General features: G+C 43.0%; 1 protein-coding gene and 1 pseudogene across 1 annotated transcript; one reads left to right on the top strand and one right to left on the bottom strand.

Annotated features, from left to right (window-relative positions):
• Positions 1–1,021: 1,021 nt before the first annotated feature.
• On the top strand, positions 1,022–2,333 carry LOC122455389 (annotated as a pseudogene).
• A 12,329-nt stretch (positions 2,334–14,662) lies between these two features.
• On the bottom strand, positions 14,663–22,745 carry GPR75 (G protein-coupled receptor 75). The gene is made up of 2 exons (XM_038394541.2): positions 21,131–22,745; positions 14,663–20,322 (listed from the first exon to the last, which is right to left on the bottom strand). Exon 2 carries the CDS (start codon positions 20,226–20,228, stop codon positions 18,576–18,578), a length of 1,653 nt encoding a protein of 550 aa, XP_038250469.1. The 5' UTR covers positions 20,229–20,322; positions 21,131–22,745; the 3' UTR covers positions 14,663–18,575.
• Positions 22,746–27,842: the final 5,097 nt, after the last annotated feature.

Genomic DNA, 27,842 nt, shown 5'->3' with positions numbered 1-27,842 from the left:
ATTCCAAAGGTTCATCTGGCTTGTTAAATGTTCATTCCAAGTTCAGGTGAAGCGTACAGGACTTTCAAAGACTAGATAAAAACATAACTGTGTTTCCACCTTCTATGATAAGGCATGCTTTCTGTCGAATGCCAAAATATGGAGTGTTTGATCTTTCAAAGAGTAAACTGTCTAAGGAAGATCTGACAAGAAAAAATGTCTGACATCTCAGTCTTTGCAAAGATCAGCTGGACAGTATTTTAGAGCTGAACATTAGTTACAACAATCTGGAAATTGATCTCTTGTCACTTTTTATCCTTTTTCTTCCAATGGAAAATGTACAGTCTATTGATGCTAGTTACAACAAAATAACGATTAGCAATGTAGATATTGGAAACATTTGTCATTTCACATCCAGCAAGCTTTTGTTTTTAAATATCAGTAACAATCCCACAAACAATTTAGATACTATATATCTCCCTTCAACAATTAAGATAATTGATTAGTCTTTCACAAACATAAATCAAATAGCAAAAGTTTTGGTGCAAAATTGTTTGATTAAGAAAAGATATATATTCAGGGAAATCAGTTAATCTATACTAGTGATCCAGACAGCTCTGGAACAGTTGTAGACAAAACTGAACCTGGAAGTATACATATTGCTGCAATTTCATATATTAGAAGACAAGAAGGTACACCTATAGAAAGCCTGCCAGAGAAAGTAAATTATTTAGAAATGTCAAACTGTTCTATTGTAGAACTCCCAGTAATTTGTCACTAATGTGCAAGAATTGCTATTTTTTAGATCTTAGCAATAAACCCATTTCTAAATTTCCTGACTTTATCAACCGCTCTGCAGCATCTGGATTTAAGTAACAGTGACATTAAAATAATAAAAAGAAAAGGAGTACTTGTGGCACCTTAGAGACTAACAAATTTATTTGAGCATAAACTTTCGTGAGCTACAGCTCACTTCTGAAGTGAGCTGTAGCTCATGAAAGCTTTTGCTCAAATAAATTAGTTAGTCTCTAAGGTGCCACAAGTACTCCTTTTCTTTTTGCAAATACAGACTAACACGGCTGCTACTCTGAAACCTGTCATTAAAATAATACTACCTAGTTTTAAATCAATATCCAATTTAACAGTGTTTAAAATTCAAAATTATAAAATAAAAGGTCTTTTTCCTGAATATTTCCCACTAGCTTTAACTGAATGTGATATTAATAAACATAAATTTAAAATGTTGTCTTTAAATGAAACTCTGAAAAAAGTTGAGTCTTAACTTTTCTGGAAATCTAATAAACCAAATACATCCTACCAGTCCAATTATTTTATTCACTAGTCTAGACATCAGTCAAAATTTAGTATCAGAGATTTCAGATCGTCTTGAAAAATTTCTTCCTATATGGAAATATTGTAATTTATCTGGGAATAAGATCTCATTTCTACAAAGTGGGTTGCTTCTAGAATCTTTGATTAAGTTAGATATTAGCAACAATGCCATTAGTACAATAGTGGAAGACATTTTGGGGAGTTTGACAAAATTAAATGTTTTAACTGTTCAAGGGAAACATTTTTTCTGTAACTGTGACTTGCATTGGTTTGTGAATACATATATCCATAGACCAAATCTGCAAATAAATGGATGAGAAAATCTAAGATGCAGCTTTCCACAAGATAAAAGGAGTGCATCGTTCCATTGGTGTTCAAATGGCTATTACAGCTTCTACAGCCATATAATCTATGTCAGTAATAACATGTTTATCTGGCATTTTGATGGACCCTGGAATGTAAAAATAGGCTGGAACTGGTGCATGGCAAAAAGGAAACAATGCAAAAATAGGCCAGAAAATAAGTTGTATTATGCCTTCATTTCGTACAGTGAAAATTATACAAGTTGGACTAAAGAGAATTTGTTGGAAAAACTAGAAATGAATGGGTTTAAAATATGTTACCATGAGAGAGAGAGAGAGAGTGTTCAAACTGGGGCATCTGGTACTTGGTAATATTTTCTATTTCATAGAGAACAGCCATAAGGTCCTTTTTGTTTTCTCCCCCAGCTTTGAAACAGCTGCTAATGTCAATATGAACTGTATTTTGCTGAACATCAGGTCCTGAATGAAAATAAAGATTCTCTCATTATGGTTGTGTTGGAAGACCTCATACCCAACAGCGTACCACAGAAATTCAGCAAACTCAGAAAACTGTTGAAAAAGAAAACCCATTTAAAATGGAGCCCAGAGGAACACAAACAGAAAATATTCTGGCACCAGCTCACAACTGCCTTAAAAACATTCAACGACCCACTTGTTTTGAAAGCAGATAATGGACTGACAAATATATGTAAGAGATGAAATGTGACTATTAGAATACATTAACTTGTGATGTAACATTTGCAGTCAAATAAAGCATATTTGCATATTTAATTTCAGGAAAGCTTTCCATTTACAAAATAGGAATTAAATCTATAAACTGATCAGTCCATTGAGAGATTATTAACCAGTTTGTGCCATATACATTCATTTCATCTTGAAAAGAAGCTATCATGTGGAATACCAAAGCTTTGATATTATCAGACAAAGTCATGATTTCTTAGAGTTTGATAGTCTACAATTTTAAACCTTGTCAGTGGTTCAGGAAATATAGTGGATTTCAGCAAAGAAAAACTTGAGTCATATCATATGCCGTAAATATCTTTTCAAAATCTCTGGTGAACTAGTCAAAAACAATGTGGTTAACATTATGGAGATCTAATATTGCTCATGATGAGAAAAGACAGAACAGAAAACAAAGGTATTAACACAACATTCTTGTGATTCAGACTGAAAAAAGTGTTGCAGTTCAGAAACCAACACAATTGCAATCACTCCCAAACCTGGTAGTGCCCAGTCTGAAAACTGCTTCTAGAGACCAAAAAAAAAAAAAAAAAATTCACAATAAATAATATGTAGTAATTGAATAGCACTTCACATCTGTGGTTTGCAAAATCCTTTACAGAAGCGAGGACTTTATAAACTAAAAGACTCTGTTAATACAAACCATTGGGGAAAAAGAAAAGGAGTACTTGTGGCACCTTAGAGACTAACAAATTTATTAGAGCATAAGCTTTCGTGAGCTACAGCTCACTTCATCGGATGCATCCGATGAAGTGAGCTGTAGCTCACGAAAGCTTATGCTCTAATAAATTTGTTAGTCTCTAAGGTGCCACAAGTACTCCTTTTCTTTTTGCAAATACAGACTAACACGGCTGCTACTATGAAACCTGTCATTGGGGAAAGAAATTCCTAGTCCATGTTGTGTTGTGAGCCCTTATTCAATGGCTAAAGTATTGGAACAGAACAAAGCTTAGATATTACAGTGATGGGTACTATAGAATATCCATTGACAACTAGATGTATGTATGTACAGATACCCCTAAGGTATCTACCCAGACACTTAAGAAAGTGCCAAGAAGAAAAAGTCTCTAACCCATGACCATGCAGGCAAGAGAAGCCAGGAGAGAGAAATGCTGTGCAGCTAATGGAGAAATACTGGTGATGGACAGGGGACTCAGACTACTTCACCTTAGGGCAGAGACATGGAGAAATTCCAGCTGACATCAGGGACCAGCACCACATTGTAGCTAGGAACAGAAAACTCACTGATTTTACATGCTTTTTGTTTTTCAACGTCATCCTTGCCAGATCATAAGTGATCAGGAAAGGAGTAAGAAATGCTACTCCTAGGCCTGGTCTACCCTACATGGATAAACCACCTTGCACTGACCTAGTTGTGCATGTATCTGTGCTTAAATTTGTCTCCCACTAAAGTAAGCTCTCCATTATGCCGACATAGTAACGCTACCTCCCCGAGTGGTGTCAAGCTATGGTTGATATACTGAGGCTCATGCAGTGCAAATGTAGACAATCCATTACCTATGGAGACCGGAAGCCCGCCACACCCTTTCAAAACCTCTTGAATTTTTGAAATGTCTTTTCCTGATTGTCCTTCTTGGTGAGCCCATCTAGCAGCTCTCCACTGTTGTGTGCAACTGTCCAGCTGACCATGCTGGCTTCATGCTCCAGACTCGCTCTGGCCTGGAGCAGACAGGAGATATTGGACTGTGGGGAGAAGAGGCTGTGCAAGCACAGCTACAATCCAGCCACAGAAACATAGACATCTGTGAAGGTGGCTGGTGTACAGCTTCACGAGCTAGGGGAGTAAGGGGTAGGTTGGTATAGGGTGTGATATGTGGAACATATAGTTTAGGTGTTGGGACATGTGAAAAGATGCCTGCTTGTCTGACAGGGAAGGAGAACAGCGAGGGGAACATCTGGGTCACCAACCTGATCAGGTAAATAACTTGGTCAGCAGTCCAATCAGGTAAACAATTGAGTTAGCAAACTAATCTTTGTGTTAGGCAGGAAGGTATTTATATATAACAAATAACTTTGTAACAATGTATTTAAGGGGAGCACCTGAATGTGGGTGCGAGCTTGCATTTAACCCTATGCTGTGCCTTGTTTTGGTGGACTGATTGCTAACTGAAGCAGCAAATAAATGACATACTTCACCTCAAGTCTGTCTGTGAACCTGTGTGTTCTCCCTTTGTGCTGCTTTCTAGTGCAAGTGGGACAAAAATGTGTTCTGTGCTGCTACAACAAATGTGATTGAGGCCTGGTAGAATCAAGTTTCAATTGCGCTTTCTGCAATGCGGAAAAATGTTTTCGTCTCATCTACATTAAAAATAACACTGTTTTCAACACCAAGTCAGTAACCCACTGCTGGCAACTGTTCTCAGCTTTGATCAATGTTCTAGTGTAGATGGGACTTGTATGCCATTTATTTATTGCATTCATAAAGCTTGATGGTCCAATGTTTCTATCATGAATGACAGATCTCAAGTAGTCCATAAACAAATGTTGAAGTTGTCCACAGAAAAGATACCTCTGGTCTATCTAAGTAATGTACACTTGTTTCGTTATAAGACAGCCTCGATGTTACTAAAAGCCAGAAGTACTCCTGTCGGGAGGTTAATCCACCAGTGGGTATGATTCTCCAATCACTACCAACAGTATAAAATAAGGAGTAATTCTGAGTTATCCAAGAGCAGAAATAGTAACCTTATGAATTAATGAGCAAGTGAATACAACCAGCCAAATTTAGCCTGGTGTGAGTTATGAGCAGGTACATTGACTCAATGGCAATTGCTCCTTCTTACCCCGAGATGAATTTGAACCATTAGGTTTAGAGTTCTGGGATTTTAAAAGGAAATGGTGGTATTTACGTAAGTAATGTTCAAAATGATGAGTTACACATTCCCAGCTTTGGAAACTGTCCATTTTCTAACATTTATAATAGCTATTTGTTAAACTCCTCTCAGCTGACAATTTCAACCAAAATGTTCTTTGGGCAAGAACATGAAGTGACTTATTTTCAATTGTATTTGCTAGCAAAGTTATAATTAAATACATTCTGCGTTAATTAAAATCTGTTTGATTAATCAGAAATATTCTGTAGTTACATAGATTTGACTGGTTTCAGAGTAGCAGCTGTGTTAGTCTGTATTCGCAAAAAGGAAAAGGAGTACTTGGGGCACCTTGGAGACTAACAAATTTATTTGAACATAAGCTTTCGTGAGCTACAGCTCACTTCATCGGATGCATATATCTCACGAAAGCTTATGCTCAAATAAATTTGTTAGTCACTAAGGTGCCACAAGTATTCCTTTTCTTTTTACAGATTTGACTGTGCCCAGGCTTCCAAGAATAGCTTCTCTTCTTCTCCCCATCCAGATTTCCTACCTTAGCCCTATCTGTTTACACATACCCAGTCTATCCCATTACAACACTACATTCTCTCTCTGTCCTGGAAAACAAGTTGGATATGAAACTGCAGCCAGATTAAATAACTGAATCCCACCAGGACAGTTAGCATAGCTCCCTCTCTGCTGTATCTTACACTTCACTGCACCTGAAGTGCTGGGCTGTGCCAGTCTTCAATGGCTTCAGATTTAAATCTTAGGCTTGATTCTTAGGTCAAAGTCTCCAAGCAAGATAGATGTGCATCTATTTAAACACCCAATACTGATTATGGCTTTCACTGAACCTATGGATTTTCTCATAGTTTCTCTTGCTCTGTCTTTGTAAAGATTTCACCTCAACATGCAATCAAACGTCACTATGATCAATGGATAGAGTATCCAAAACCTTCAGACCTGTGATCTTCAGTTTGGAAATTGCTATCTTAGTTCTATTGTAAAGAGGCCACAAAGAGCGCTGAAGTGTCAAGCCTTCTCTAATAAATTCTTGACCTCATGTAAGTACAGTATTTCCAATAATTATATGACACGTAAGCTTTTATAGAGCAGAAATGAAAAAGAGAGAGAGAGAGAGAGAGACTATGGCAACAATCACTCTAATGGGTGAAGAAATTAATTGTTACCACTGGAAGTCAATAACTGCAAAAACTGCTGCAATATCATAAACATTTTTAAAATTATAACCTATAATTATGCTCATGTAAATAAGTATAGGTCATCTGGCAGTCACCACCGATTTTGTGCATTTCTCCCACAAGCTCCTTTGTGCTTTCTTCCATGTATCTCATGCATAAAACACCCTGCTCAAACTATTATTATTAGTGATTTGTTTATGGTACTAGGTTCTTTTCAGACAATCAAGTAGGGATGGGCCCTGCCCCTAAGAGCTCACAGTCTAAGGGGACAATGGGGTTAGAGGAAGAGGAGCAACCAACAGCTATTTTTCTTTACCAATAACTGAGCAGCTATTAGCAGATGAGAAATTAATTCTACATTTCCTCTTCTGTGACCATTTCTACTCGGAGCCCTAAAAGGATTACCAAAGGATCATTTGGTAATAAACAGCCAACAATTTGTGATATTTGGTTACCAATTGCATCCCAATAATAGTACCCTAGAATACTTGGAACACTTAGTTCACCCTGTTTAATAGATCTATACAAAGTATCTGCACTCACTCTTGTTCTTTTTGTATGCCATATATATTCAAACAACATGCTCTGTATTCCCACTAGCGTTTTATCAGGGATACTCACAGAAAGATTTTTAAACAAGAAAAATGTTCACTTTGAGAAAGATGTTCACCTTGGCACGATGTTCACTTGACTGTAACTAGTCTTCCCAACCAAGAAATTATATACTTCCCCAGCACTCAAGATCTTTTTCCGTTGGCTGAAGTGTGGTTTGATATTTAAATCATAGATATTTAAATTGTACGTTGTTTGTAATTTGAATACCCAGGTATCTTATAGAATTTGTTGCCCATTTGTACCCAATATTTTCTGGAGGAGTGACTTTTCAGCATCTTGCAAATTTATAGCTAGTATTTCAGATTTGGCATAATTTACTTAATTTACTTAAATCCAGAAACTTTCCAGTGTTTTAAAAATATCCTTAAAACAAGTTTTTTGCTTTGAGTTGGAAACATACTCAATACCCATTTCAGGTTTCAGAGTAGCAGCCGTGTTAGTCTGTATCCGCAAAAAGAACAGGAGTACTTGTGGCACTTTAGAGACTAACAAATTTATTAGAGCATAAGCTTCAATACACATTGTTACTACTAACCCTGCGATTGCACCCTTCAACAATATAGATCTTTGCTTGTTCTTAAATTGATTTTTAATCTGAAAAGATATGTGTTTAGCCCTCTCATCTTTTCTTTTGCTGAACCAAAAAATGTCTGTTGAAATCAACACCAGTAATTTTCCCTTCCTGAAAATGAGTTTCTTGATGTAGAATAATTTGAGGGTGGATTTTTAAAAATTCTACCAAGGCTATTTTTCCAATTAATGACATTACTTAGCCCTTTCACATTCAAATACATTACTTTAAAAGGAAAAGCCATTGAGAGTAACTATTTAGCTTAGTGAAAAATTTGAAATTACTGTGATTTTTTAGCTGTTTGATGGCACCCTAATAGCTTTCTTTGACATGGTAACAAGACTTGGGGCTGGGGGGTGGGGAGAAGAGAGTTGTAGATGTGGTATATCTTGACTTTTGATACATGACCTTCTTATAAACAAACTAGAGAAATACAACTTAGATGGAGCTACTATACAGCAGGTGCATAACAGGTTGGAGAATAGTTATCAGCGATTCACAGTCAAGCCGGAAGGGCGTATTAAGTGGGGTCCCACAGGGATTAATTCTGGGTTCAGTTATGTTCAATATCTTCATCCATGATTTAAATAATGGCATAGAGAGTACACTTATAAAGTTTGTGGACGACACCAAGCTAGTAGGGGTTGCAAGTGCTTTGAAGTAAATAGGATGAAATTTGATAAGGACAAATGCAAAGTACTCCACTTAGGAAGGAACAATCAGTTGCACACATGCATAATGGGAAACGATGCCTAGGAAGGAGTACTGCATAAAGGGATCTGGGAGGTCATAGTAGATATCAAACTAATCATGAGTGAACAGTGTAACACTGTTGCAAAAAAAGCAAACATTATTCTGGAATGTATTAACAGGAGTGTTGTAAGCAAGACACAAGAAATAATTCTTCCACTCTACTCTGCACTCATAAGGCCTCAACTGGAATATTGTGTCCAGTTCTGGGAACCACATTTCAGGAAAGATGTGGACAAATAAGAGAAAGTCCAGAGACAAGCAACATAAGTGATTAAAGATGTAGAAAACATGACTGATGAGGGAAGACTGAAAACATTGGGTTTGTTTAGTCTGGAGAAGAGAAGACTGAGGGAGGACATGATAACAGTTTTCAAGTACATAAAAGGTTGTTACAAGGAGGAGGGCAAAAAATTGTTCTTCTTAACCTCTGAGGATAGGACAAAAACAATGGGCTTAAATTGCAGCAAGAGAGGTTTAGGTTGGACATTAGAAAAAACTTCCTGTCAGGGTAGTTAAGCATTAAAATAAATTGCCTAGGGAGGTTGTGGAATCTCCATCATTGAATATTTTTAAGAGCAGATTAGACAAACACTTCTCAGGGTTGGTCTAGATAATACTTCAGCCTACCTTGACTGCAGGGGACTGGACTAGAAGACCTCTCAAGGTCCCTTCCAGTCCTATGACTCTATGAACCTTTTGTTGCCAATGTCTCTCATTTCTAATTACGTTGCATTCATGATTGTGTGCCTGAATATAGCTTTGTTTCTGTTTGTAAACCTCCATCTATTTCTTGTATTAATCCCCCTCACCTCCTCAGTTCCCTCCCCTCTCCTGCATTCCCCATACTCTAAATCCACAACTGAAATACCAATTTAACATGTAAAACAGTCCCCAAATGACTGTGCTTTGTTAAACTGTTAGGCTAACAGAAGACAGATATTATTGATCATCCCAAATAAAGCAAATGTCGTAGTATTTTCTTTATAACAATAACATAGTTACTGTTCAGTTGTTCATTCCTGATGACTCCCAAGAAGTCCCTTCTGGTTAGCTTTAGATTACTCCTCAGGTATCTGAGTTCCCTTATTCACCTTCACTTCTGCCATTGCCAGTATGGTAACTAAAGTCTTTTGTCTTTTCTTTTAATTTCTTCTTTTTCCTGGGTTTCACCATTTCCCAAGAGTTTTTGAGGAGCTTATCTCTAGTTACTACCTCTGGAGAGATTTCTTGTATGTCTGAGATTTTGATTTCTATCACAAGCAACGGGGTTGTATTTTTTCCTTGTTTAAAGTTTCTTACCGTATAATACTGATTTTGGAAGCTGAATGAGAATCTAAATGGGAATCCCCATTTCTAGTGACTATCTGCCCTCCTGAGCATTCCTGTAATTTCCTGTAGCCCTCTTCTTTTTTTTAAGGTTAGGGCAGAGAGATCATGGAAAATGTGCAGCTTATAACCTTTGAGTATGAACTCTAAATGCTCTTTGGGTTTTTTCGTAATTAAATTTTTCTGCTGCTAATTTCACAGTTAGGTCTCTGAGTTTATTATTATTATGAGGCCCAGCCTGGGGGAGCAGTGCCCTGTGTGCTCTCTCCACTTTTACCTCTCCCAGAAAGCTTAGATGTAACAACTCTAGAATTAAAGGTTTTACATATCAGATTGGGTTTCCTCCTTCAGTGTTTTCATGCAGACCCTTAATTCTGATATTGTCCCTTCTTTATCTGTTTTCCATATTGTTCAATTTAAGCTGCATCTCTCTCTCTCTCTGTTCCCTCAGTGCCATGTGGTTCTGTAGCTCTGTTTCTCTCACTTGCTTTTCTTAGGCCAGTGACTCGCTCTTCCAAGTCAGCAACTTCCTTCTTTATTGCAAGAAGCTTGATCGTCAAATCATCTCTCATGCCTTCAACTCAGAGGTCATCTCCAGAATGCCTGCTTTAGTTGCCATTTGATTTTCTTCAGCTCTGGCATTTTTGCCTAATTCTGCTGCCATGAATTCACTTGGAGTCTGAGAGATTTCTCCATGCTGTGAGCCAGAAACAGTCTTCTCAGCCCTGGTCTACACTATGAGTTTAGGTCAAATTTAGCAGCGTTAGATCGATTTAACCCTGCACCCGTCCACATGATGAAGCCATTTTTGTCGACTTAAAGGGCTCTTAAAATCGATTTCTGTACTCCTCCCCGATGAGGGGATTAGTGCTGAAATTGACATCGCTGGGTCGAATTTGGGGTAGTGAGGACGCAATTCGACGGTATTGGCCTCTGGGAGCTATCCCAGAGTGCTCCATTGTGACAGTACTTTCAACTCAGATGCACTAGCCAGGTACATAGGACAAGCACCGGGAACTTTTGAATTTCATTTCCTGTTTGGCCAGCGTGGCGAGCTCATCAGCACAGGTGACCATGCAGTCCCAGAATCGCAAAAGAGCTCCAGCATGGACCGAACAGGAGGTACTGGATCTGATCACTATATAGGGAGATGAATCTGTGCTATCAGAACTCCGTTCCAAAAGACGAAATGCCAATATATTTGAAAAAATCTCCAAGGGCATGATGGACAAAGGCAATAACAGGGACCTGCAGCAGTGCCGTGTGAAAATTAAGGAGCTCAGGCAAGCCTACCAAAAAAAACAAAGAGGCGAACAACCACTCTGGGTCAGAGCCCCAGACATGCTGCTTCTCTGATGAGCTGCATGCAATTCTAGGTGTGTCTCTACCACTACCCCACCCCAGTCCATGGACACCTGCAAGAGGGGAGTCTCATACAACAGGGATGAGGATTTTGGGGATGAGGAAGAGGAGGAGGATAGCGCACAACAGGCAAGTGGAGAAACTGTTCTCCCCAACAGCCAGGAACTGTTTATCACCCTGGAGCCAATACCCTCCCAACCCTCCCAAGGCGGGCTCCCAGAGCATGAAGCCGGAGAAGGCACCTCTGGTGAGTGTACCTTTGTAAATATAATACATGGTTTAAAAGCAAACATGTTTAATGATTAATTTGCCTTGAAGAATTGGGATGCAATCGTGGCCAGTACCGTTACTGGAAAAGTCTGTTAACATGTCTGGGGATGGAGCGGAAATCCTCCAGGGACATTATTAAGGGGACATTCAGAGGTGGCCATTCCTGCTGGGCTGTTTGCCTGTGGCTGAAAAGAAATCATCCCTGCTTTAAGCCACGCAGTGGAGGGGGGGGGGGTGGCCATTCATGCTGACCTGTTCGCATTTGGCTGGCAGGGATCTTCTCTGATACTAGTCACACAGTAGGAGGAGGGGTGAAGCGATCATCCCAGAGAATTGGGGGGGGTTAGTTGGGTTTGTGCTTCACATTAACCAAAAACCGCAGCTGCCCCTTTTAAATGGACAACGCAATGGGTGCTTGGTACAGGAAAGGAGGGCGCCGCTGTTTGAACTATTCCCATGTTATGAAGGCTGAAGAAGCCGAAAGACTGTGGGTTACCATGGCTGCCTGCAAGCCGAATTCTGTTGCCCAGCCCTGTGTGTGTGATCTCTCACACCAAACCGGCAGGCCCTCAATATAAGAGGCAAAATGAGACCTTGTACCGAAAGCACATGTGCTATGTAATGTTAACAGCTTGGTTCACCGTGAAAGAGTCTCCCCATTGTTCTCTAAAAATGTGTCTTTTTAAACACTACTCTCCCTTTTTTCCTCCTGCAGCGGCAAATGTTTCAACGCTCCCCTTATCATCTCCGTCCCAGAGGCTAGCACAGATAAGAAGGTGAAAAAACGCACTCGCGATGAAATTTTCTCTGAGCTCATGCAGTCTGCCCGCACTGAAAGAGCTCCGCAGAATGCGTGGAGGCAAACAATGGCAGAATCCAGGAAAGCAGAAAATGAGCACGAGGACAGGAGGGACAAGCAAGATGAGAGGTTGCAGGAGCAAGAGGAGATGTGGCGGCAGCATGATGAGAGGAGGCAGTATGCAATGCTGAGGCTACTGGGGGATCAAACTGATATGCTCCGGCGTCTGGTGGAGCTGCAGGAAAAGCAGCAGGAGCATAGACTGCCATTGCAGCCACTGTGTAACCACTCACCCTCCTCCCCAAATTCCATAGCCTCCTCACCCAGATGCCAAAAACGTGCAGGGGGGGGGCCCTCCGGGCACCCAACCCTCCATCCCAGAGGACTGCCCAAGCAACAGAAAGCTGGCATTCAATAACTCCTTAAGTGCAGTGTGGCCTTGTCCTTCCCTCCTCCCCTCATCCACCACCCCACCCGGTGCTTCCCTCCTCACCCACCCCTCCCAGGTTACTTTGGCAGTTATCCCCCTATTTGTGTTATGAATTAATAAAGAATGCATGATTTTGAAACAACGACTTTATTGCCTCTGCAAGCGGTGATTGAAGTGGGGAGGGCAGGTGGCTTACAGGGAAGTAGAGTGAACGAAGGAGAAACAAACAGAACTGTCACACTGTAGTCTGGCCAGTCACGAAACTGGTTTTCAAAGCTTCTCTGATGCGCAGTGCGCCCTGCTGTGCTCTTCTAACAGCCCTGGTGTTTGGCTGCACGTAATCAGCGGCCAGGCAATTTGCCTCAACCTCCCATCCCACCATAAATGTCTCCCCCTTACTCTCACAGATATTGTGGAGCACACAGCAAGCAGCAATAATAATGGGAATATGGGTTTCGCTGAGGTCTAAACGAGTAAGTAAACTGCGCCAGCATGCTTTTAAATGTCCAAATGCACATTCTACCACCAGTTTGCACTTGCTCAGCCTATAGTTGAACTATTCCTTACTACTGTCCAGGGTGCCTGTGTATGGTTTCATGAGCCAGGGCATTAAGGGGTAGGCTGGGTCCCCAAGGAAAACTATAGGCATTTCAACATCCCCAACAGTTATTTTCTGGTCTGGGAAGTAAGTCCCTTCCTGCAGCTGTTCAAACAGACCAGAGTTCCTGAAGATGTGAGCATCATAAACCTTTTCCAGCCATCCCACATTGATGTCGGTGAAATGTCTCTTGTGATCCACCAGTGCTTGCAGCACCAATGAAAAGTACCCCTTGCGGTTTACATATTGGTTGGCAAGGTACTCCGGTCCCAAGATAGGGATATGCGTTCCGTCTATCGCCCCACCACAGTTAGGGAATCCCATTGCAGCAAGACTATCCACTATGACCTGCACATTTCCCAGAGTCACTACCCTTGATAGCAGAACGTCAGTGATTGTGTTGGCTACATGGATCACAGCATCCCCCAGTAGATTTGCCCACTCCAAATTGATTCCCGACTGACCAATAGCTGTCTGACGTTGCAAGCTTCCAGAGGGCTATCGCCACTTGCTTGTGAACTGTGAGGGCTGCTCTCATCTTGGTATTGTTGCGCTTCAGGGCAGGCGAAAGCAAGTCACAAAGTTCCATGAAAGTGCCCTTAAGCATGCGAAAGTTTCACAGCCATTGGGAATCATCCCAGACCTGCAACCCTATGCGGTACCACCAGTCTGTGCTTGTTTCCCGGGCCCAGAATCGGTGTTCCACGGCATGAGCCTGCTCCATTGCCACCAGGATGTCCAAATTGCCAGGGCCCGTACTTTGAAAGAAGTCTGTTTGTCCGTGTCCTCATCACTCTCGTCACTGCACTGCCATCGCCTCCTTGCCTGCTTTTGCAGGTTTTGGTTCTGCACATAGTGCAGGATAATATGCGAGGTGTTTATAAAGCTCATAATTGCCACGGTGATCTAAGCGGGCTCCATGCTTGCCGTGGTATGGTGTCTGCTGGAGAGAAGAGTTGCAGCGGAAGCGGTGGCTGACAACAGATGCCACGAGAATAGATATTTACTGAGAACGATGAGAGGACCTGCGAGGTGGATTCATGAGAGCAGGAGAGCAGAGTTGCAGCGGAAGCGGTGGAGGACGACGGTTAGCACTGTGCACATTTCCTGAGGAAGAACAAACATACCCAGGAGCCCATGACAGACAACATAGAGAGATTCGCTATTGAGACAATAGCAGCAGAGCAGAGTTGCTTCGGAAGCGATGGATGATGATGGTTAGCAGTCCTATTGCACCATCTGCTGAAAGCAGTATGGCGTCCGCATGGAAAAAAGGCACAAAACGGTTGTCTGCCATTGCTTTCACAGAGGGAGGGGCGACTGACGACATGTACCCAAAACCATCGCGACAATGTTTTTGCCCCATTAGGCATTGGGAGCTTAACCCAGAATTCCAATGGGTGGCAGAGACTGCGGGAACTGTGGGATAGCTACCCACAGTGCAATGCTCCAAAAGTCGATGCTAGCCATGGTAGTGAGGACGCACTCCTCTGCCTTAATGCACTTAGTGTGAACATACGCAATCAACTGTATAAAATCGATTTCTAAAAATCGACTTCTATAATATTGACCTAATTTCATAGTGTAGACATACCCTTAGTGAGTTATCTTTTTAAATGTTCAGAATTCCTTGGAGAATCCATCCTCTGCAACAGTATTGTCTGTTTTTGTGGGAAGTTTTGTAGGTTTGGGGGTGTGGGGGTTGATGGAGGCAAATTCTTTGCTATCCCCTCAAAGCTCAGGCTTCAGAGAGCCATGTTATTTTGGCCCCCTGATGGTCTCCTCCCCATATCTATTTTTACCATGAAGTCTATGAGAAATTGCCAAATTATAACCACTAAGTAGATGACCAGTAAGGATTTATTCTTTTAGTTTATAAAATAAATTAATCAACTGAAAATCATCTGGCTGTGCACTGTGCACCGTGCATCTGACTAATATTAGTGTTTTCCTCCTCATTTCTTCCATATATTTGTTACAGAATATCCCATCTCAAACAATGATCAGCATCAGATGCTTCAGAGGAAGGTGAAGTAACCCCACAGTAAGGATAATCTGCCCCCTCCCCATGAAGGTTTTATCCTAATCCCTAAATCAGAAAATGTTTTAAATCCTGAAGCAGGAGGTTTTATATCCTTCCAAAATTTCTTGGCATTAACTATTATAACTCTGGATGTTCTTATTACTCGTATCAGTGTCCAATCCCTCTTTGAATCTTGGTAGATTCTTGGTCTCAATGACATTATGCAGCTATGAGTTCTCCAGTCTAATTCTGTGTTATAATACAAGGACATGCCACCTTTCAGTTTCACTTCTTCTGTTATCAGACAGGGAGAACAGAAGCTCCAGATCTACCATCTCTAAACCATTCAGTATTTTATATACTTTTATCATATTCTCTCTTATTCATCTCCATTCCTTTCAATCTCTTAGTATGGGTGGTCCACCCCCCTAACCATTCACATGTTGCGTCTTGTCTCAGTTAGACTGTCACTTTTTTAGGAAGTAAGGGAATTTTATTCTGTGTCCAGCATAATGGTGTCCTGATTTGATGGGGCAATTAGGTACTACTATAGTACAAATAAATAAGATTACTGGAGATAAAAATCACTTATTTTGTGATCTTCTAATGACTCCTGATACTTAAATTAAGGCATCACTTCAATAAAATTACAGCAACATAATATATGTTCTATTTATCACATACATTCAGCTCCACAAAATGCTTTGTTATTTAATATTATGTAGGACAACTGAAATTGGACACTGTTCTTATTGCAGTTAAAAGTTCAGAAATGCTACATTTTATCATCTAAGACTACAAACATTTAAAAATATTAGGAATACAAAGTTACATCAGCAGTTAACTTAAGAAAAAACATTATAAAATATTTTGAAAAGATTTCAATCCCTTTCTCACTTTACTCATCATGCAAATATTGAATACATTTACTTTTATGAGCAAAGTGATCATAACCCTTAGTCATGTTATGTTATCACATAATTCAAAGCAAAATGCTTAATTTAAGGAGCATAAACAAACAAACCACCTTAAAACCTGATCCAGCAATCCTTGAACACCCAAAACTCTCACTGACTTCAGTGGGAGGTTCGGACATGCCAGGAATGCAGAACAGGAGATGTACACGTTAAGTACATATAGGACCCAATCCTGCATCCATTTCTCAGAGTCAGAGCCCAGTCCTAATATCCTTTCTCAAGTAAAGCTGCCACTTAGTGCAATCAGTGTGGTGTCTGAGTGAGAACTGCAGGATCAAGCCCATACCATCATCTCCACCCCAAAAAATTATGGGGCATCATGCTAAGGAGTAATCCAAAAACAGAAAAAAAACAAACGTGAGACATTTTAGTTAATTATATTTTATCGTCACTTTAGCGAGGACTATGTTATTCATTCACAGAAAAAAATATCTGGGTCTGGAGAAAGGAACCATTGAAATTATTTCAACTTTACCTTTGTGATAGAAATTTGTTTCGATTGCTTACTGCAAGAAATTATGTCATGTTTAAATTACTAAAAAAAGAAAAGGAGTACTTGTGGCACCTTAGAGACTAACAAATTTATTTGATCATAAGCTTTCGTGAGCTACAGCTCACTTCACGAAAGCTTATGCTCAAATAAATTTGTTAGTCTCTAAGGTGCCACAAGTAATCCTTTTCTTTTTTGCGAATACAGACTAAAACGGCTGCTATTCTGAAACCGTTTAAATTACTGATTATTATATTTTATTTTCTTTAAACTAAGAAAATTGTTCATTAAAGTGACATTCTTCAGTGAAAACACTGTAAAATAGTTTAGTTTCTAAAAAAGCCAGCTAAAACAATTCATATTACTATGAAAGGATGTTTTTCTTTTTCTAAATAATAAATCATTTTCCTGGAACTGAACGATGTAATTTTGTTAATTAAAGATGCCAACTTTTTCAAATTTGAGTAGCTAAAGTGAGGCACCTGAACTTGTAAGTGGGTTAATTATTTCAGAGCTTCTGCTGAAGTCTATAGGAGTTCAGAGGTGTTCAGCACTTTTGAAATACAGTCCACATATTTAAGTGACTGACTTTAAGAACACAAATCTGAAAATTTTGGCTGCCGATTTAATAGCAAAAACTTTATTTTAAAACTAAAACCATCCTGTTTCAATGGGATTTCCACAACACATAATACAATAAAACTAAATATCAGCATTATAAAAATATTTAACTTCTATATTTTGTTGCTTATGTAGGGCTGTAGATAAAATGCAGAAATAGACAAATAATCTGATTTCATGGTAAATAATTCATCACTAGACTGTTTTAAAATGTTTTAGTAGATAAGAAAATCTGAAAAAAGAGTAGTAATATTATGATTACTTGGTAATTTTGTTTTTTCCAGATATTAGTAATTTCTACCCGCATTTGATGGCAATGTCAGATCCTAATTTGCCAAATATATAAAGTCATAGACAAAAACCAAATAACAACACTGCTCCTCAGGTAACAGTTTGTAAAGTAGAAAATTACATAGGCTACTGCATTAGCAATAAATGTCAGCACTGTGATATTGCAATTGTCATTTGTATCCTCAAGTAAAACTTATAATTAGGCATTGCAAGTTAACTTTTATCGGTTGAAAATCATTTCTCCATATACCATTAAAATGGTATTTTATGACACCGGTGCCTACAATAAAGGTATAACAAAAATTAAGATTACCATATAACAAGGCACAATGCCTCTTGCAAGGATCATTCCTAATAGGTAGTGATATACAGCTATTTATAAGTAACCAGGAGTGATATCCTGGTCCCACTGAAGTCAGTGAGAATTTTCCATTGACTTCAATAAAGTCAGGATTTCACGTTAGAACCATAGAAAAATTTACTCAGTCTGGCACTTGTTATAGGAATATTATTCATTTGTTCAACACCTGAAATAAAACAAACTTTATACTTAAGTTATCAAGATAAATCCTTAAGCATCCACCCAATTCGCTGGAAACAAGGTTTTCTACATTCTTAAAAATACAGCAAATATATAACAAACCATAATGTTGGCAAAGTCTGTTTTCTTTACATACTTTGCCATATGATGTAATTAAACCTACAATTTCCACACTTACAGTGTTCAGCATAAAATTTAGTAACAAAAACACCCTAATATAACTATTCCAAATACAAATCTAAAAGATGTCCTTTTTATTAATGAAAAATTATACAATTTCAAAAAAATATTGTGGAAACAGTATTCTACTGCTTAGTTCAACTCTAAATAACTGAATATTAACAATAATAGTAATTTGTAAATTGGCAACTGGATAGCAAAATCAGATATAATACTATACCTTTGAGTTTAGAATAATCATGAATAAAAACAAACAAGGGGAGACAGAAAACCAGATGAAGCGTGGACAAGTTTCTCTGATATCATCCTCCAAGTTAAACAGAGGGGACAGGAATCTGTTTAGCTGAAGTGCTGTCATAATCTCGCACCAAGTCATTAGTGGTATGATAATGCATGGCAATATAGGATTTGGCAAATCCAAAAGTAGACTTTACTGGCTGTAAGCTATTTGGCGTGCTCACTTCCTGCGAAGGGCTGCTGTTATAGATGCTGTAATAAGGTTCAATGTGGGTATTCATGGGGGTTGAGCTGCTCTGTGCATAGTGCTGATGTCCAACAGAAGCCTTGGGACTCAACACACTTTCCTTAGAATGACTAGGACCACAAGCTTGATCCACAAACTTTTTCTGAGGTTTTGGAGACAACATGTATGCCGAATTGGTTTCATGATGGGATGACTTGTTTCTGTTGACATCCAAGCTCCCTTTGCCCATGGCTCGAAGCCTTGTCTTCTGCTTGCAGCAGAAAAAACCAAGGGCTAAATACTGGAGACACCAAAGGACTCTCCTCCTAAGTCCAGCACTGTTCCGGGAATATATAAAAGGATTTAATCCAGATTTGAAAAAAATGAGGGTAAATCCACACAACTCAAACTGGTAGAGGATGAAACCACCATTCCTGGACAGCACATCCTGCACCAAGAAGATCCCCAGGGGGAGACAGCAAACTAAGACAGAGAGGACAATGACCACACATGTCACCACCGCTTTGGAGTCTTTAGCTGTGGACAAATTCACTGTAGACACCAGTTGGAGCCTGGTGGATGCTGGAGCTGGCAGCTGGCTGAGATTCTTACTGTAGCCATGGGTCTGGACATGCTGCAACTTGTTGTAGTTCTGGTTCCTGTACAAAGCAGGCACGGCACACTGCACCCCATCCACCCCTCCTGAAGCAAGAGGTCCAATGAAAGGCTGCGGTCTGGAGGCATCTACTGTGATGATGGGGGGACATTTCCTCACTTGGGCATTTCTCCTCAATGCCTGAGCTATCATGATATAGGAGACTGAGACCACAGCTACACAGCAAATGAAATCACTCACATACAAGTAGAGGATGATCTTCCCTTCCCCACTGATCAGGCTGGACATGGGGAGGCAGAGGCGGGACTTACGGGTTCTCAGGGTGGCCAAGGTAGCCAAGGTGAAGCTTGTGGCCCACAAGAGCAAGGTGAGCAGGAGAGTGCAAGGGAAGGAGGCAGTTCGGTTGGGCTGCTTCCCCAGCACCATCCGCAGCCGGTGCAGGGCAATCACAGCCACTGTCTTGAGAGACATGATGATGAAGCCAGAGCTGGTGAGGTGGAAAGTAAAACAGAAAGCATCAGGAACACCATTCACAGAGTTGAAAAACAGGACGAAGGCAAACATGGGGGCAGTTACCCCACAAATGAAGAGGTCACAGAAGGACAAGTTGAGGATCATAAAGTCAAAGTTAGTCCTGAATTTCCTGAAGGCTGGGTCGAAGAAGGACAAGAAGACAATGAGGTTGCCATAGGACCCCAGGCAGAAGATGATGGCCAGCAGAAAGGTGCAGGTGACCAGTGTGGCTGTGTGGATGATTTCCTGGAGATCCCCCTGGAAAGAGGAAGAGGTGGAATTTCCACTGAGAGAGTGCAGCAGCTGTAGGGAGGTGTTGAAAGGATCCAGGCGCCTTGGGTCAGCCCAGTTCTGCAGCCTGTCTGTCAGGTTCATCTTCACAAAAATAAACACACTCCCACCCCCAAAAGGGGAGTCCAGTGCCTCAGCTCAGAGGCTTGGGGCAAAGCGGGTCCATGGTGGATGAAGCCTGTACACACCCCAACCCAAAGGAAAAAAAGTCAGAGCACAGAGATTAGCCCACAAAAGAGCATGAGTCACCGAATGACAGATGTTAGGAAGGAGAGGGACCTAACAGGACACACACCTCATCCCCTAGGGGCTGAGGCTGGGCTCTTCCCTAAAGTACAGGAGCCCCCCCAGTCAGTAAGGCATCGACAGAGACAGGGGACGGGGCCAGGGAGAGACCCCAGTCCCTGCAGGCAGGCCAGACCTCCCCCACCCGGTAAAAGGAGGCAAAGGCCCCAGTCAGAGCCTGCCCCACTCCCCAGGCTCCCTGGTGCATAGGGCCATGCCCACCCCACAGCCCCGCACCCGCCTCCCACGCTCCCGCAGCGCGGGCACAGACCCGGAGCCGCGGCGGCAGGGGCACCACTGCCCCGCTTGCCCTCTGCCCCCGGGAAAGGGAGTCGCTGAGCCCAGGGCAGCGGCGGGTCCGGGGCAGGGGCGGCGCGGCCGGCTCCTGGCGAGTGGCCCCGGACTGCCCAGCCAGGGCCAGGCAGGAGCAGCCGGCAGGATGCACGCAGGGCCCCTGGCGCGCCCAGCACCGCAGCCTCCCTGCCGGCCCCGGCGCTCCCCGCTCCGCCAGCAGCCTCCGCAGGTGCCCCGCACAGCTGTGCGCGCCCCTCCCGCCCAGTTGTTTCCTCCTCCCAGATGCGAGCCCCCCCCACCCCGCCAGCGGTGCCCGTCTGCGGCCCCCCGGGCGCCGCCATCCGGGCGGCCGGGCGCGGGGACTCGGGGCAGGGGAGCGCCCGCCCGCGCGCGCGGAGCCCCCTTACCTCGCTGCTCGCGGCGGCTCTGCCCCGGCTGCTGCGGCGGCGCCGGCCTGGCCCCCGGGCGGCCCGGCTCTCTGGCGAGCGCGGGGCGGGAGCCTTCCCCGGCTGGGCTGGGGGACAGGCGGCTGCTGAAGTCATCGCCGACGTGCGGGAGCGGATCAATCCCCTCACTGCCACCTGCAGCCAGAGCCCGGCCGTGCGCTGCACCCCAGGGCACGCACACGCTGCATCACAGCCACACAGTGCACCCCCGCTGCACAGTGCAATGCACCCCCGCTGCACCGTGCAATGCACCCCCGCTGCACCGTGCAATGCACATGCTGCACCACAACCACACACTGTACCCACCCTGCAATACACACTGCACCACAATTGCACACGGCACCACAACCACGCTGCACCCCGTTGCACTGCACATCGCAACACACCCACACAGTACAACACCGCCACACACTGCACACTGTACCACAACTACACACCGCACCCCCACGGCATGCGCACACATGCTGCAACACACATACTGCACCACCACCATATCCTGCACACCGACAATGCACCACTACCACATGCATAGTGCACCATCACTATATACTGCACCAGCACTGCGCACACACTGCAACACAACTGTGTGTGCACCATGCATGCACATGCACCCCACAACTGTACCTGCACATATGCATACTGCACCACAACAGTGCACACATTGCAACACAACCACACATTGCAACACCACAGCACACACTGGTACACACAGTGTGTGTCAACCACACACAGATCTACAAATGCAGCAACACAGCCTCACAGAGCCACACAGAGGTACACTGCCATATACAGAAGGACAACCACACACAGCCCCATCACCCCAGAACACAGCCATGCAACCCAATAATACAACAGAGAGGCACTGTCACAAGACAGTGTAACATAGCCATACAACACACAATTACACACAAACATGAGAGAGGCAGCATCATCACATAAAACTACCACACATAGCAGCACAACTTATAAATAGCAACACTGAAGAAGCACTGCTACCACACACACAAACACACATTCAGTGCCACAACACACAACAAAACACATCCCCAGACCACACAGAGTGTGACAGCAACATACACACACACCGCTGGTGACATGGTAATGCATAAAATGCTACAGCAACAAAGCCGTAGAGCCACACATTGTGTCAGAGTCACAGCAGCACTCTCTTATCCACATACAAGCCATGACTATGCTAGACCCTATGGCTGCCTCTAGACTGGCAATTTTTGGGAAAAGCATCCCTGGCCTGTGGATAGTGAGCTCTGCATGCTGACATTGTCTCCTTGTTACACGACTGTACAGCACCAGGCAAGAAGCAGCCCCAACGCTGGCTTGGGAATCCTAGCATTACTGTAATACAAAATCAAATAAGAATAACAGCAAGAGTGCGAGTACAGGTTGCCTGCTACCACTGGAAGCCCTCTGTCATGTAATCCTGCAGCTCTAGATGCCATAGTGTTAAATATGGGCCAGATGACACTACGGATCCCACTGCTGCTACAAACCAGCGGAGAGCTCCGGTCTGAATTTTGTCAGTAGAGACTCAGCCCTAGCATAGCCAGGACAAAAGTGCCTTCACAATATTACCAACTCATGGATTTTTTTTTTCCGGAGTGATGGGATTTTTCTTAGAACGGGGCTAGTTTAGTGATGAGGCAAGACACTCCAGCCCTCTAGCATTCCCACTTGCCCATTCCACTTGCCTGCCGCCTGGGAAAATCAGAGGTGCTGAAGGCAGAGCAGTCTCTCCCCCTTCCCCATCCCTAAAGCCACTTGAAGCCATTCACAAAGGGGTGAGGAGAGGGAAGAAGGGAGCAAGAGAATCCGGCAGCTCAGGGCAGCTCCATTTCCGCCTGCCCCCTCCCATCCTGTGAGCAATAAGGATGGGATGGTGCATCTGCTCCTTCCGGTCTCCATCCCTCTGGGGAGAGGTGCGGGGGGGGGGGGGGGGGGGGGGGAGAGGTGAAGAACCCCATGGAGCTTCCCCCTCCCCATCCTGGAAAGGGGAGATGGGACCAGACTTGCAGCCCCTCCCCCAAACTGGGAGAGGAAGATGAAGAATCCTAGGAGGAGCAGAGGTGAGGCTGGGCAGGGGTTGGGGTTAGAGCTCTGTCAGCAGAGGCCAAAATCCCCTTACTTAAAATATTTGGCAGCATGGGCAGCACTAATTATCGCTCACACTTATCAGGAAGGGCAGGAGTTATTCAAAAACAAAAGACAGACCAAAACCCCCACAATATGGTAATTAAAAAAACAAATCTCAAATTTGGGGTCCAATCTCATTACTTTTTGGGGTCCAACTCATAATTTGTGATCTCTTGTGCTTGGCAACAGTGAACCTTGACACCTGGTTTCAGCACTGGTCAGCTTCCTAGCCTTGGTATAGCTACAGTGTCCCAACAACTCGGTGGCACGCCAAGAATCAAATACTCTGTTGCCTGGCCAAGTGCTACAAATGGAAAGGGGAGAAAGACCAACTGGCATCTGCTGGGGTACATGTCACACTGCAAAAGAGGCTTTTAGGTGTACGTCTGAAGAAAAAGGGTTGGTCTTAACTGGTGTTAGCTGAGTTAGGTTAAAATAGCAGTGAAGACACAGCAACTCAGCTTTTAACTCAGTCTAGCAACTCAAGTTAAACCCAATGGGGCAGCCTCCTTTTGAACTCAAGCTGCTAACCTGAGTTAAAAGCTGAGGAGTTCCTGTATCCTTGCTGCTATTTGAACCCAAGGTAGCTAACCCGAGTTACGAATGCACCTCTTCTGCAGTGCAGACATACCCAAAGTGTCTGCCCAGGATGGGGCTCTGCTGCATGTTTGGAGTTTTAGCCTATAGGAATGAACCTACTGGATACCTTCCCTCCAGCCAGGTTTTTGAGGGAAAGGCATAGAAGGTGCTGTATTTTACCATGTTCAATCTCCAGCCAGCGGAGGACTCCCTAATACAGGTGAACAGGAAAAAGAAATAACAGCCAGAGACAGAGGGCAGCAGGCTCAGGAGGATGCCAGCTAATCAGAGGCAGAGTGTGAGCTGGAGCTGCTTGCTAGTGGCTGTAGCCTCAGAACTGGGACATAGGGATGCTGGGGGTGCTGCTGAACCTCCTGGCTTGAAGTGGTTTCCTTCATATATAAAGTTTACAGTTTGGTTCAATGGCTCTCAGCATCTTCCCTATACGAATTGTTCCAGCGCCCCTGAGCTGGGAAGAAAGGCAAAGCTGGGACTGATAGGGGCAAGCTGGCCAAGAAAGCAACCTGTTGTTGGCAGCTGTAGTGGCAGCAGCATGCAAGCAGGAGACATGGGATATGATGGGAACAGAGGAGGAGAGTGTAAAGCAGGGGTTCTCAAACTGGGGGTCAGGAACCCTCAGGGGGTTGCAAGGTTATTACATGGGGGGTCGCAAGCTGTCAGCCTCCACCCCAAACCCCACTTTGCCTCCAGCATTAATAATGGTGTTTAATATATTTAAAAGTGATTTTAATTTATAAGGTGGAGTCGAACTCAGAGGCTTGCTATGTGAAAGGGGTCATCAGAACAAAAGTTTGAGAACAACAGGTGTAGAGGGCCCCAATGAGACCCTGTTCCAGTTACAGCCCTGTACTGGGAGCTGGGCTGGGCTAGAAACCATGGGTTGATTTTTGTTGTAACCATTGACATCACTGGGGTATTTACATTTCTTCCTTTTGCTAACCCAGCCAAGTAACCCGGTTACTTATTTGAACTACTTGAGTGTCAGTGGGGACTCTTGAGAGCTAGAACCTATGGAGCCTGGTGCTCAGAGCACTTGCCTCTGAGTTCATGGTACACAGAGGAGTTACCAGTCACCTCAAAGGGAGCGGTATGCACAGCACTCAGAGCAACCCCCTGCAGCAGATGGAATTGATGATCAGTTGGCAAGAGCAAACAGGACAAATGCCCAGTTTTGCAAAAAAAGTCGGGACAGCCCTTAAAAAAGGGACTGTCCAGGCCAAAATGGGATGTACGATCACCCTATTGATTGTGTACTTGGTGAGAGTCTGGCTCAGGGCTTGCACAATTCACTGTTGTGATGCAGTGTGGCAATTCTGGTAGGGATCTGTAGCAACTTAGATAGAATAGAATAGAATAGAATACCAGAGTTGGAAGGGACCTAAGAAGATCATCTAGTCCAACCCCCTGCTCAAAGCAGGAGTGTTTGTTTTTGATCTTTTCTTCCCAGTGACTCATATATTGTTGTCTCCATGTCAGCATCATAGCAACACAGTATCACACAGAATGTCTCTCTCTCTCTCTCTCTCTCACACTCACACACACACACACACACACACACACACACACACTGTCAAAGATCTCTCCCCTCACACAGAGGGCAGCTCCATAATTCAAGGCTGCTTGTGAGGTTTAGTGAGGCATGTGCCATAGAATACAATGCAGGCTGCATATCGGTTGCCAAGGAAACTCACAGGCTGCATATCCTAGAAGTTTTCCTGAGGGGAAAGACAAGTCAGTTAAAGCAGCCTGGGGAAGTTTTGCTTGGAGTGAAATCAAAGTCCCAGGCTCATCTGGAGAGTAGAATAATGGCTGCATATTTAGTTTGAAGGCTCATTTGTCCCTGAACAGTGGTCAGGCTGTGGGAAGACTGCTGAGCATACAACACAATAGCATCTACAGTTCTCAGGACACATGTGTGGGTAACAGAACCCTTATTTCTGATTGTAGTTAAGGTTGTGGTTGCTTAGAGCATGACTATACATACTGAGCCAAAGTAACTGGCTAGTTGGGGTTTTGGAGGTTATACATGCACCAACTCATGAGGGTGAACAGCTAGGAACTCGGCACTAAAAAGAGAGGAGAGACCCTCTGCTCATTGTGTTAAAACAATTCTGCTGATGTTTTAAACCAGGATGAGAAGAGAATACTGGGCATGCCTAATCTCAAAGTAGCATTTCCCTTTTCCCTTCTTTTTCCTTGTAACCATCACGTAGGAACTGTTTTTCATAATGGAAGGATACTGTAACAAAGCAGCCTTTGGTGGGACACTACTATCAATTCAGTACCAATTCAGGACAAATTGCTTAGAGCATGGCAGTCACAGCCCAAGGCTGGGGGTCCTTTGCAAACCAAACCAGCCAAACAGAGAGGACTTTGGTTCTACCCCACTGGCTACCCAGAAGTCATACAAGCAATTCCCTTTGACGCTCCAGTTTCCCGGTATCACCACCAGCACTGCTCCTTATGGGGATGAATGGTTATGAAAACCAATAGCCCAGTAAAAGAATAAAAGGTTCTCCCGATCCCAAAGGACCAAGCCCCAGACCCAGGTCAATATACCAGTCAGATTTTACCCACAAATCATGCTGTTGCCAATCCTTTAGAATCTAAAATCTAAAGGTTTATTCTTAAAAAGGAAGAAATACAGAGGAGAGCTAAAATTGGTCAAAGTAATCAATTACATACAACAATGGCAAAGTTCTTGGTTCAGGCTAGTACCAGTGATGGAATAAACTGCAGACTCAAATCACGTCTCTGGAGTACACCCACAGCTTGGATGGGTGATTCAGTCCTTTGTTCAGAGCTTCAGTGTAGTAAAGTTTCTCCAGAGGTAAGAAGCAGGATTGAAGACAAGATGGAGGGGATGCAGCTGCCTTTTATAATCTCTTGCCATGCAGCCTGTGCTTCCTTTGTTTCAAACACAAGCTGCCCAGCACATTGCTTGAAAGCCTCAGAGTTCTCTTCATAGGCATTTCCCTGCATGTCTTGCTGAATCATAAGGTGTATCTGCCTTCTCTCAATGGGTCAATTGTATAGCTAATGATCCTTAATGGGCCATCAAGCAGGCTAGGCAGTCCTGATGCCAAACTGTCTGGGGTGTCACCAGAAGCATAGCACACGTTTGAAATATAGACAATATAAAGCCAATACTTATAACTTTATATACAAAAATGATACATGCATACAGATAGCATAATCATAACCAGCAAACCATAACCTTCTCATAGACACCTCACTTGACCTCCTTTGTAAAAGATTTGGTGCAACTATAAAACCTTGGTCGCAACAATCATCTATACAGTCACAGTTTATGTCAAAAACATCACAGATACATTTTCCTAAATTGATTTTTAAGCATTTCCTCCTCCTTTTCTTGGGTCACTGAGCCCTAGACTCTAACAGCACAAAGTTCAACAGGGTGCCAGTAGATAAAGTATTGATACAACTTCCAGGTGGCTGAAGGGCTTCAGTCTTGTGCTTTCCAACACACAATGTAGCCTGCTAACTAGCTTTGGACTTAACTGTTTTGAGTAAATTAGTATCGTCTGCAAACTTTGCCACCTCACTGATTACCCCTTTTTCCAGATCATTTATGAATATGTTGAACACCACTAGTCCCAGTACAGATTCCTGGGGGACACCGCTATTTACCTCTCTCCATTCTGAAAACTGACCATTTATTCCTACCTTTTGTTTCCTATCTCTTAAACACTTACTGATCCTTGAGAGGACTTTCTCTCTTAACCCATGACTGCCTACTTTCCTTAAGAGCCTTTGGTGAGGGACCTTGTCAAAGGCTTCCTGAAAGTCCAGGTAAACTATATCTACTGGCTAACCGTTGTCCACATGTTTGTTGACTCCCTCAAAGAATACTAAAAGATTGTGAGGCATGATTTCCTTTTACAAAACCCATGTTGACTCTCCC

This window comes from Dermochelys coriacea, chromosome 3, assembly GCF_009764565.3.
Source record: "Dermochelys coriacea isolate rDerCor1 chromosome 3, rDerCor1.pri.v4, whole genome shotgun sequence".
NCBI classification, from domain to species: domain Eukaryota; kingdom Metazoa; phylum Chordata; order Testudines; family Dermochelyidae; genus Dermochelys; species Dermochelys coriacea.
The sequence above is the reverse complement of the archived record's forward strand: the minus strand, read 5'-3'. Positions and strand labels throughout refer to the sequence as shown.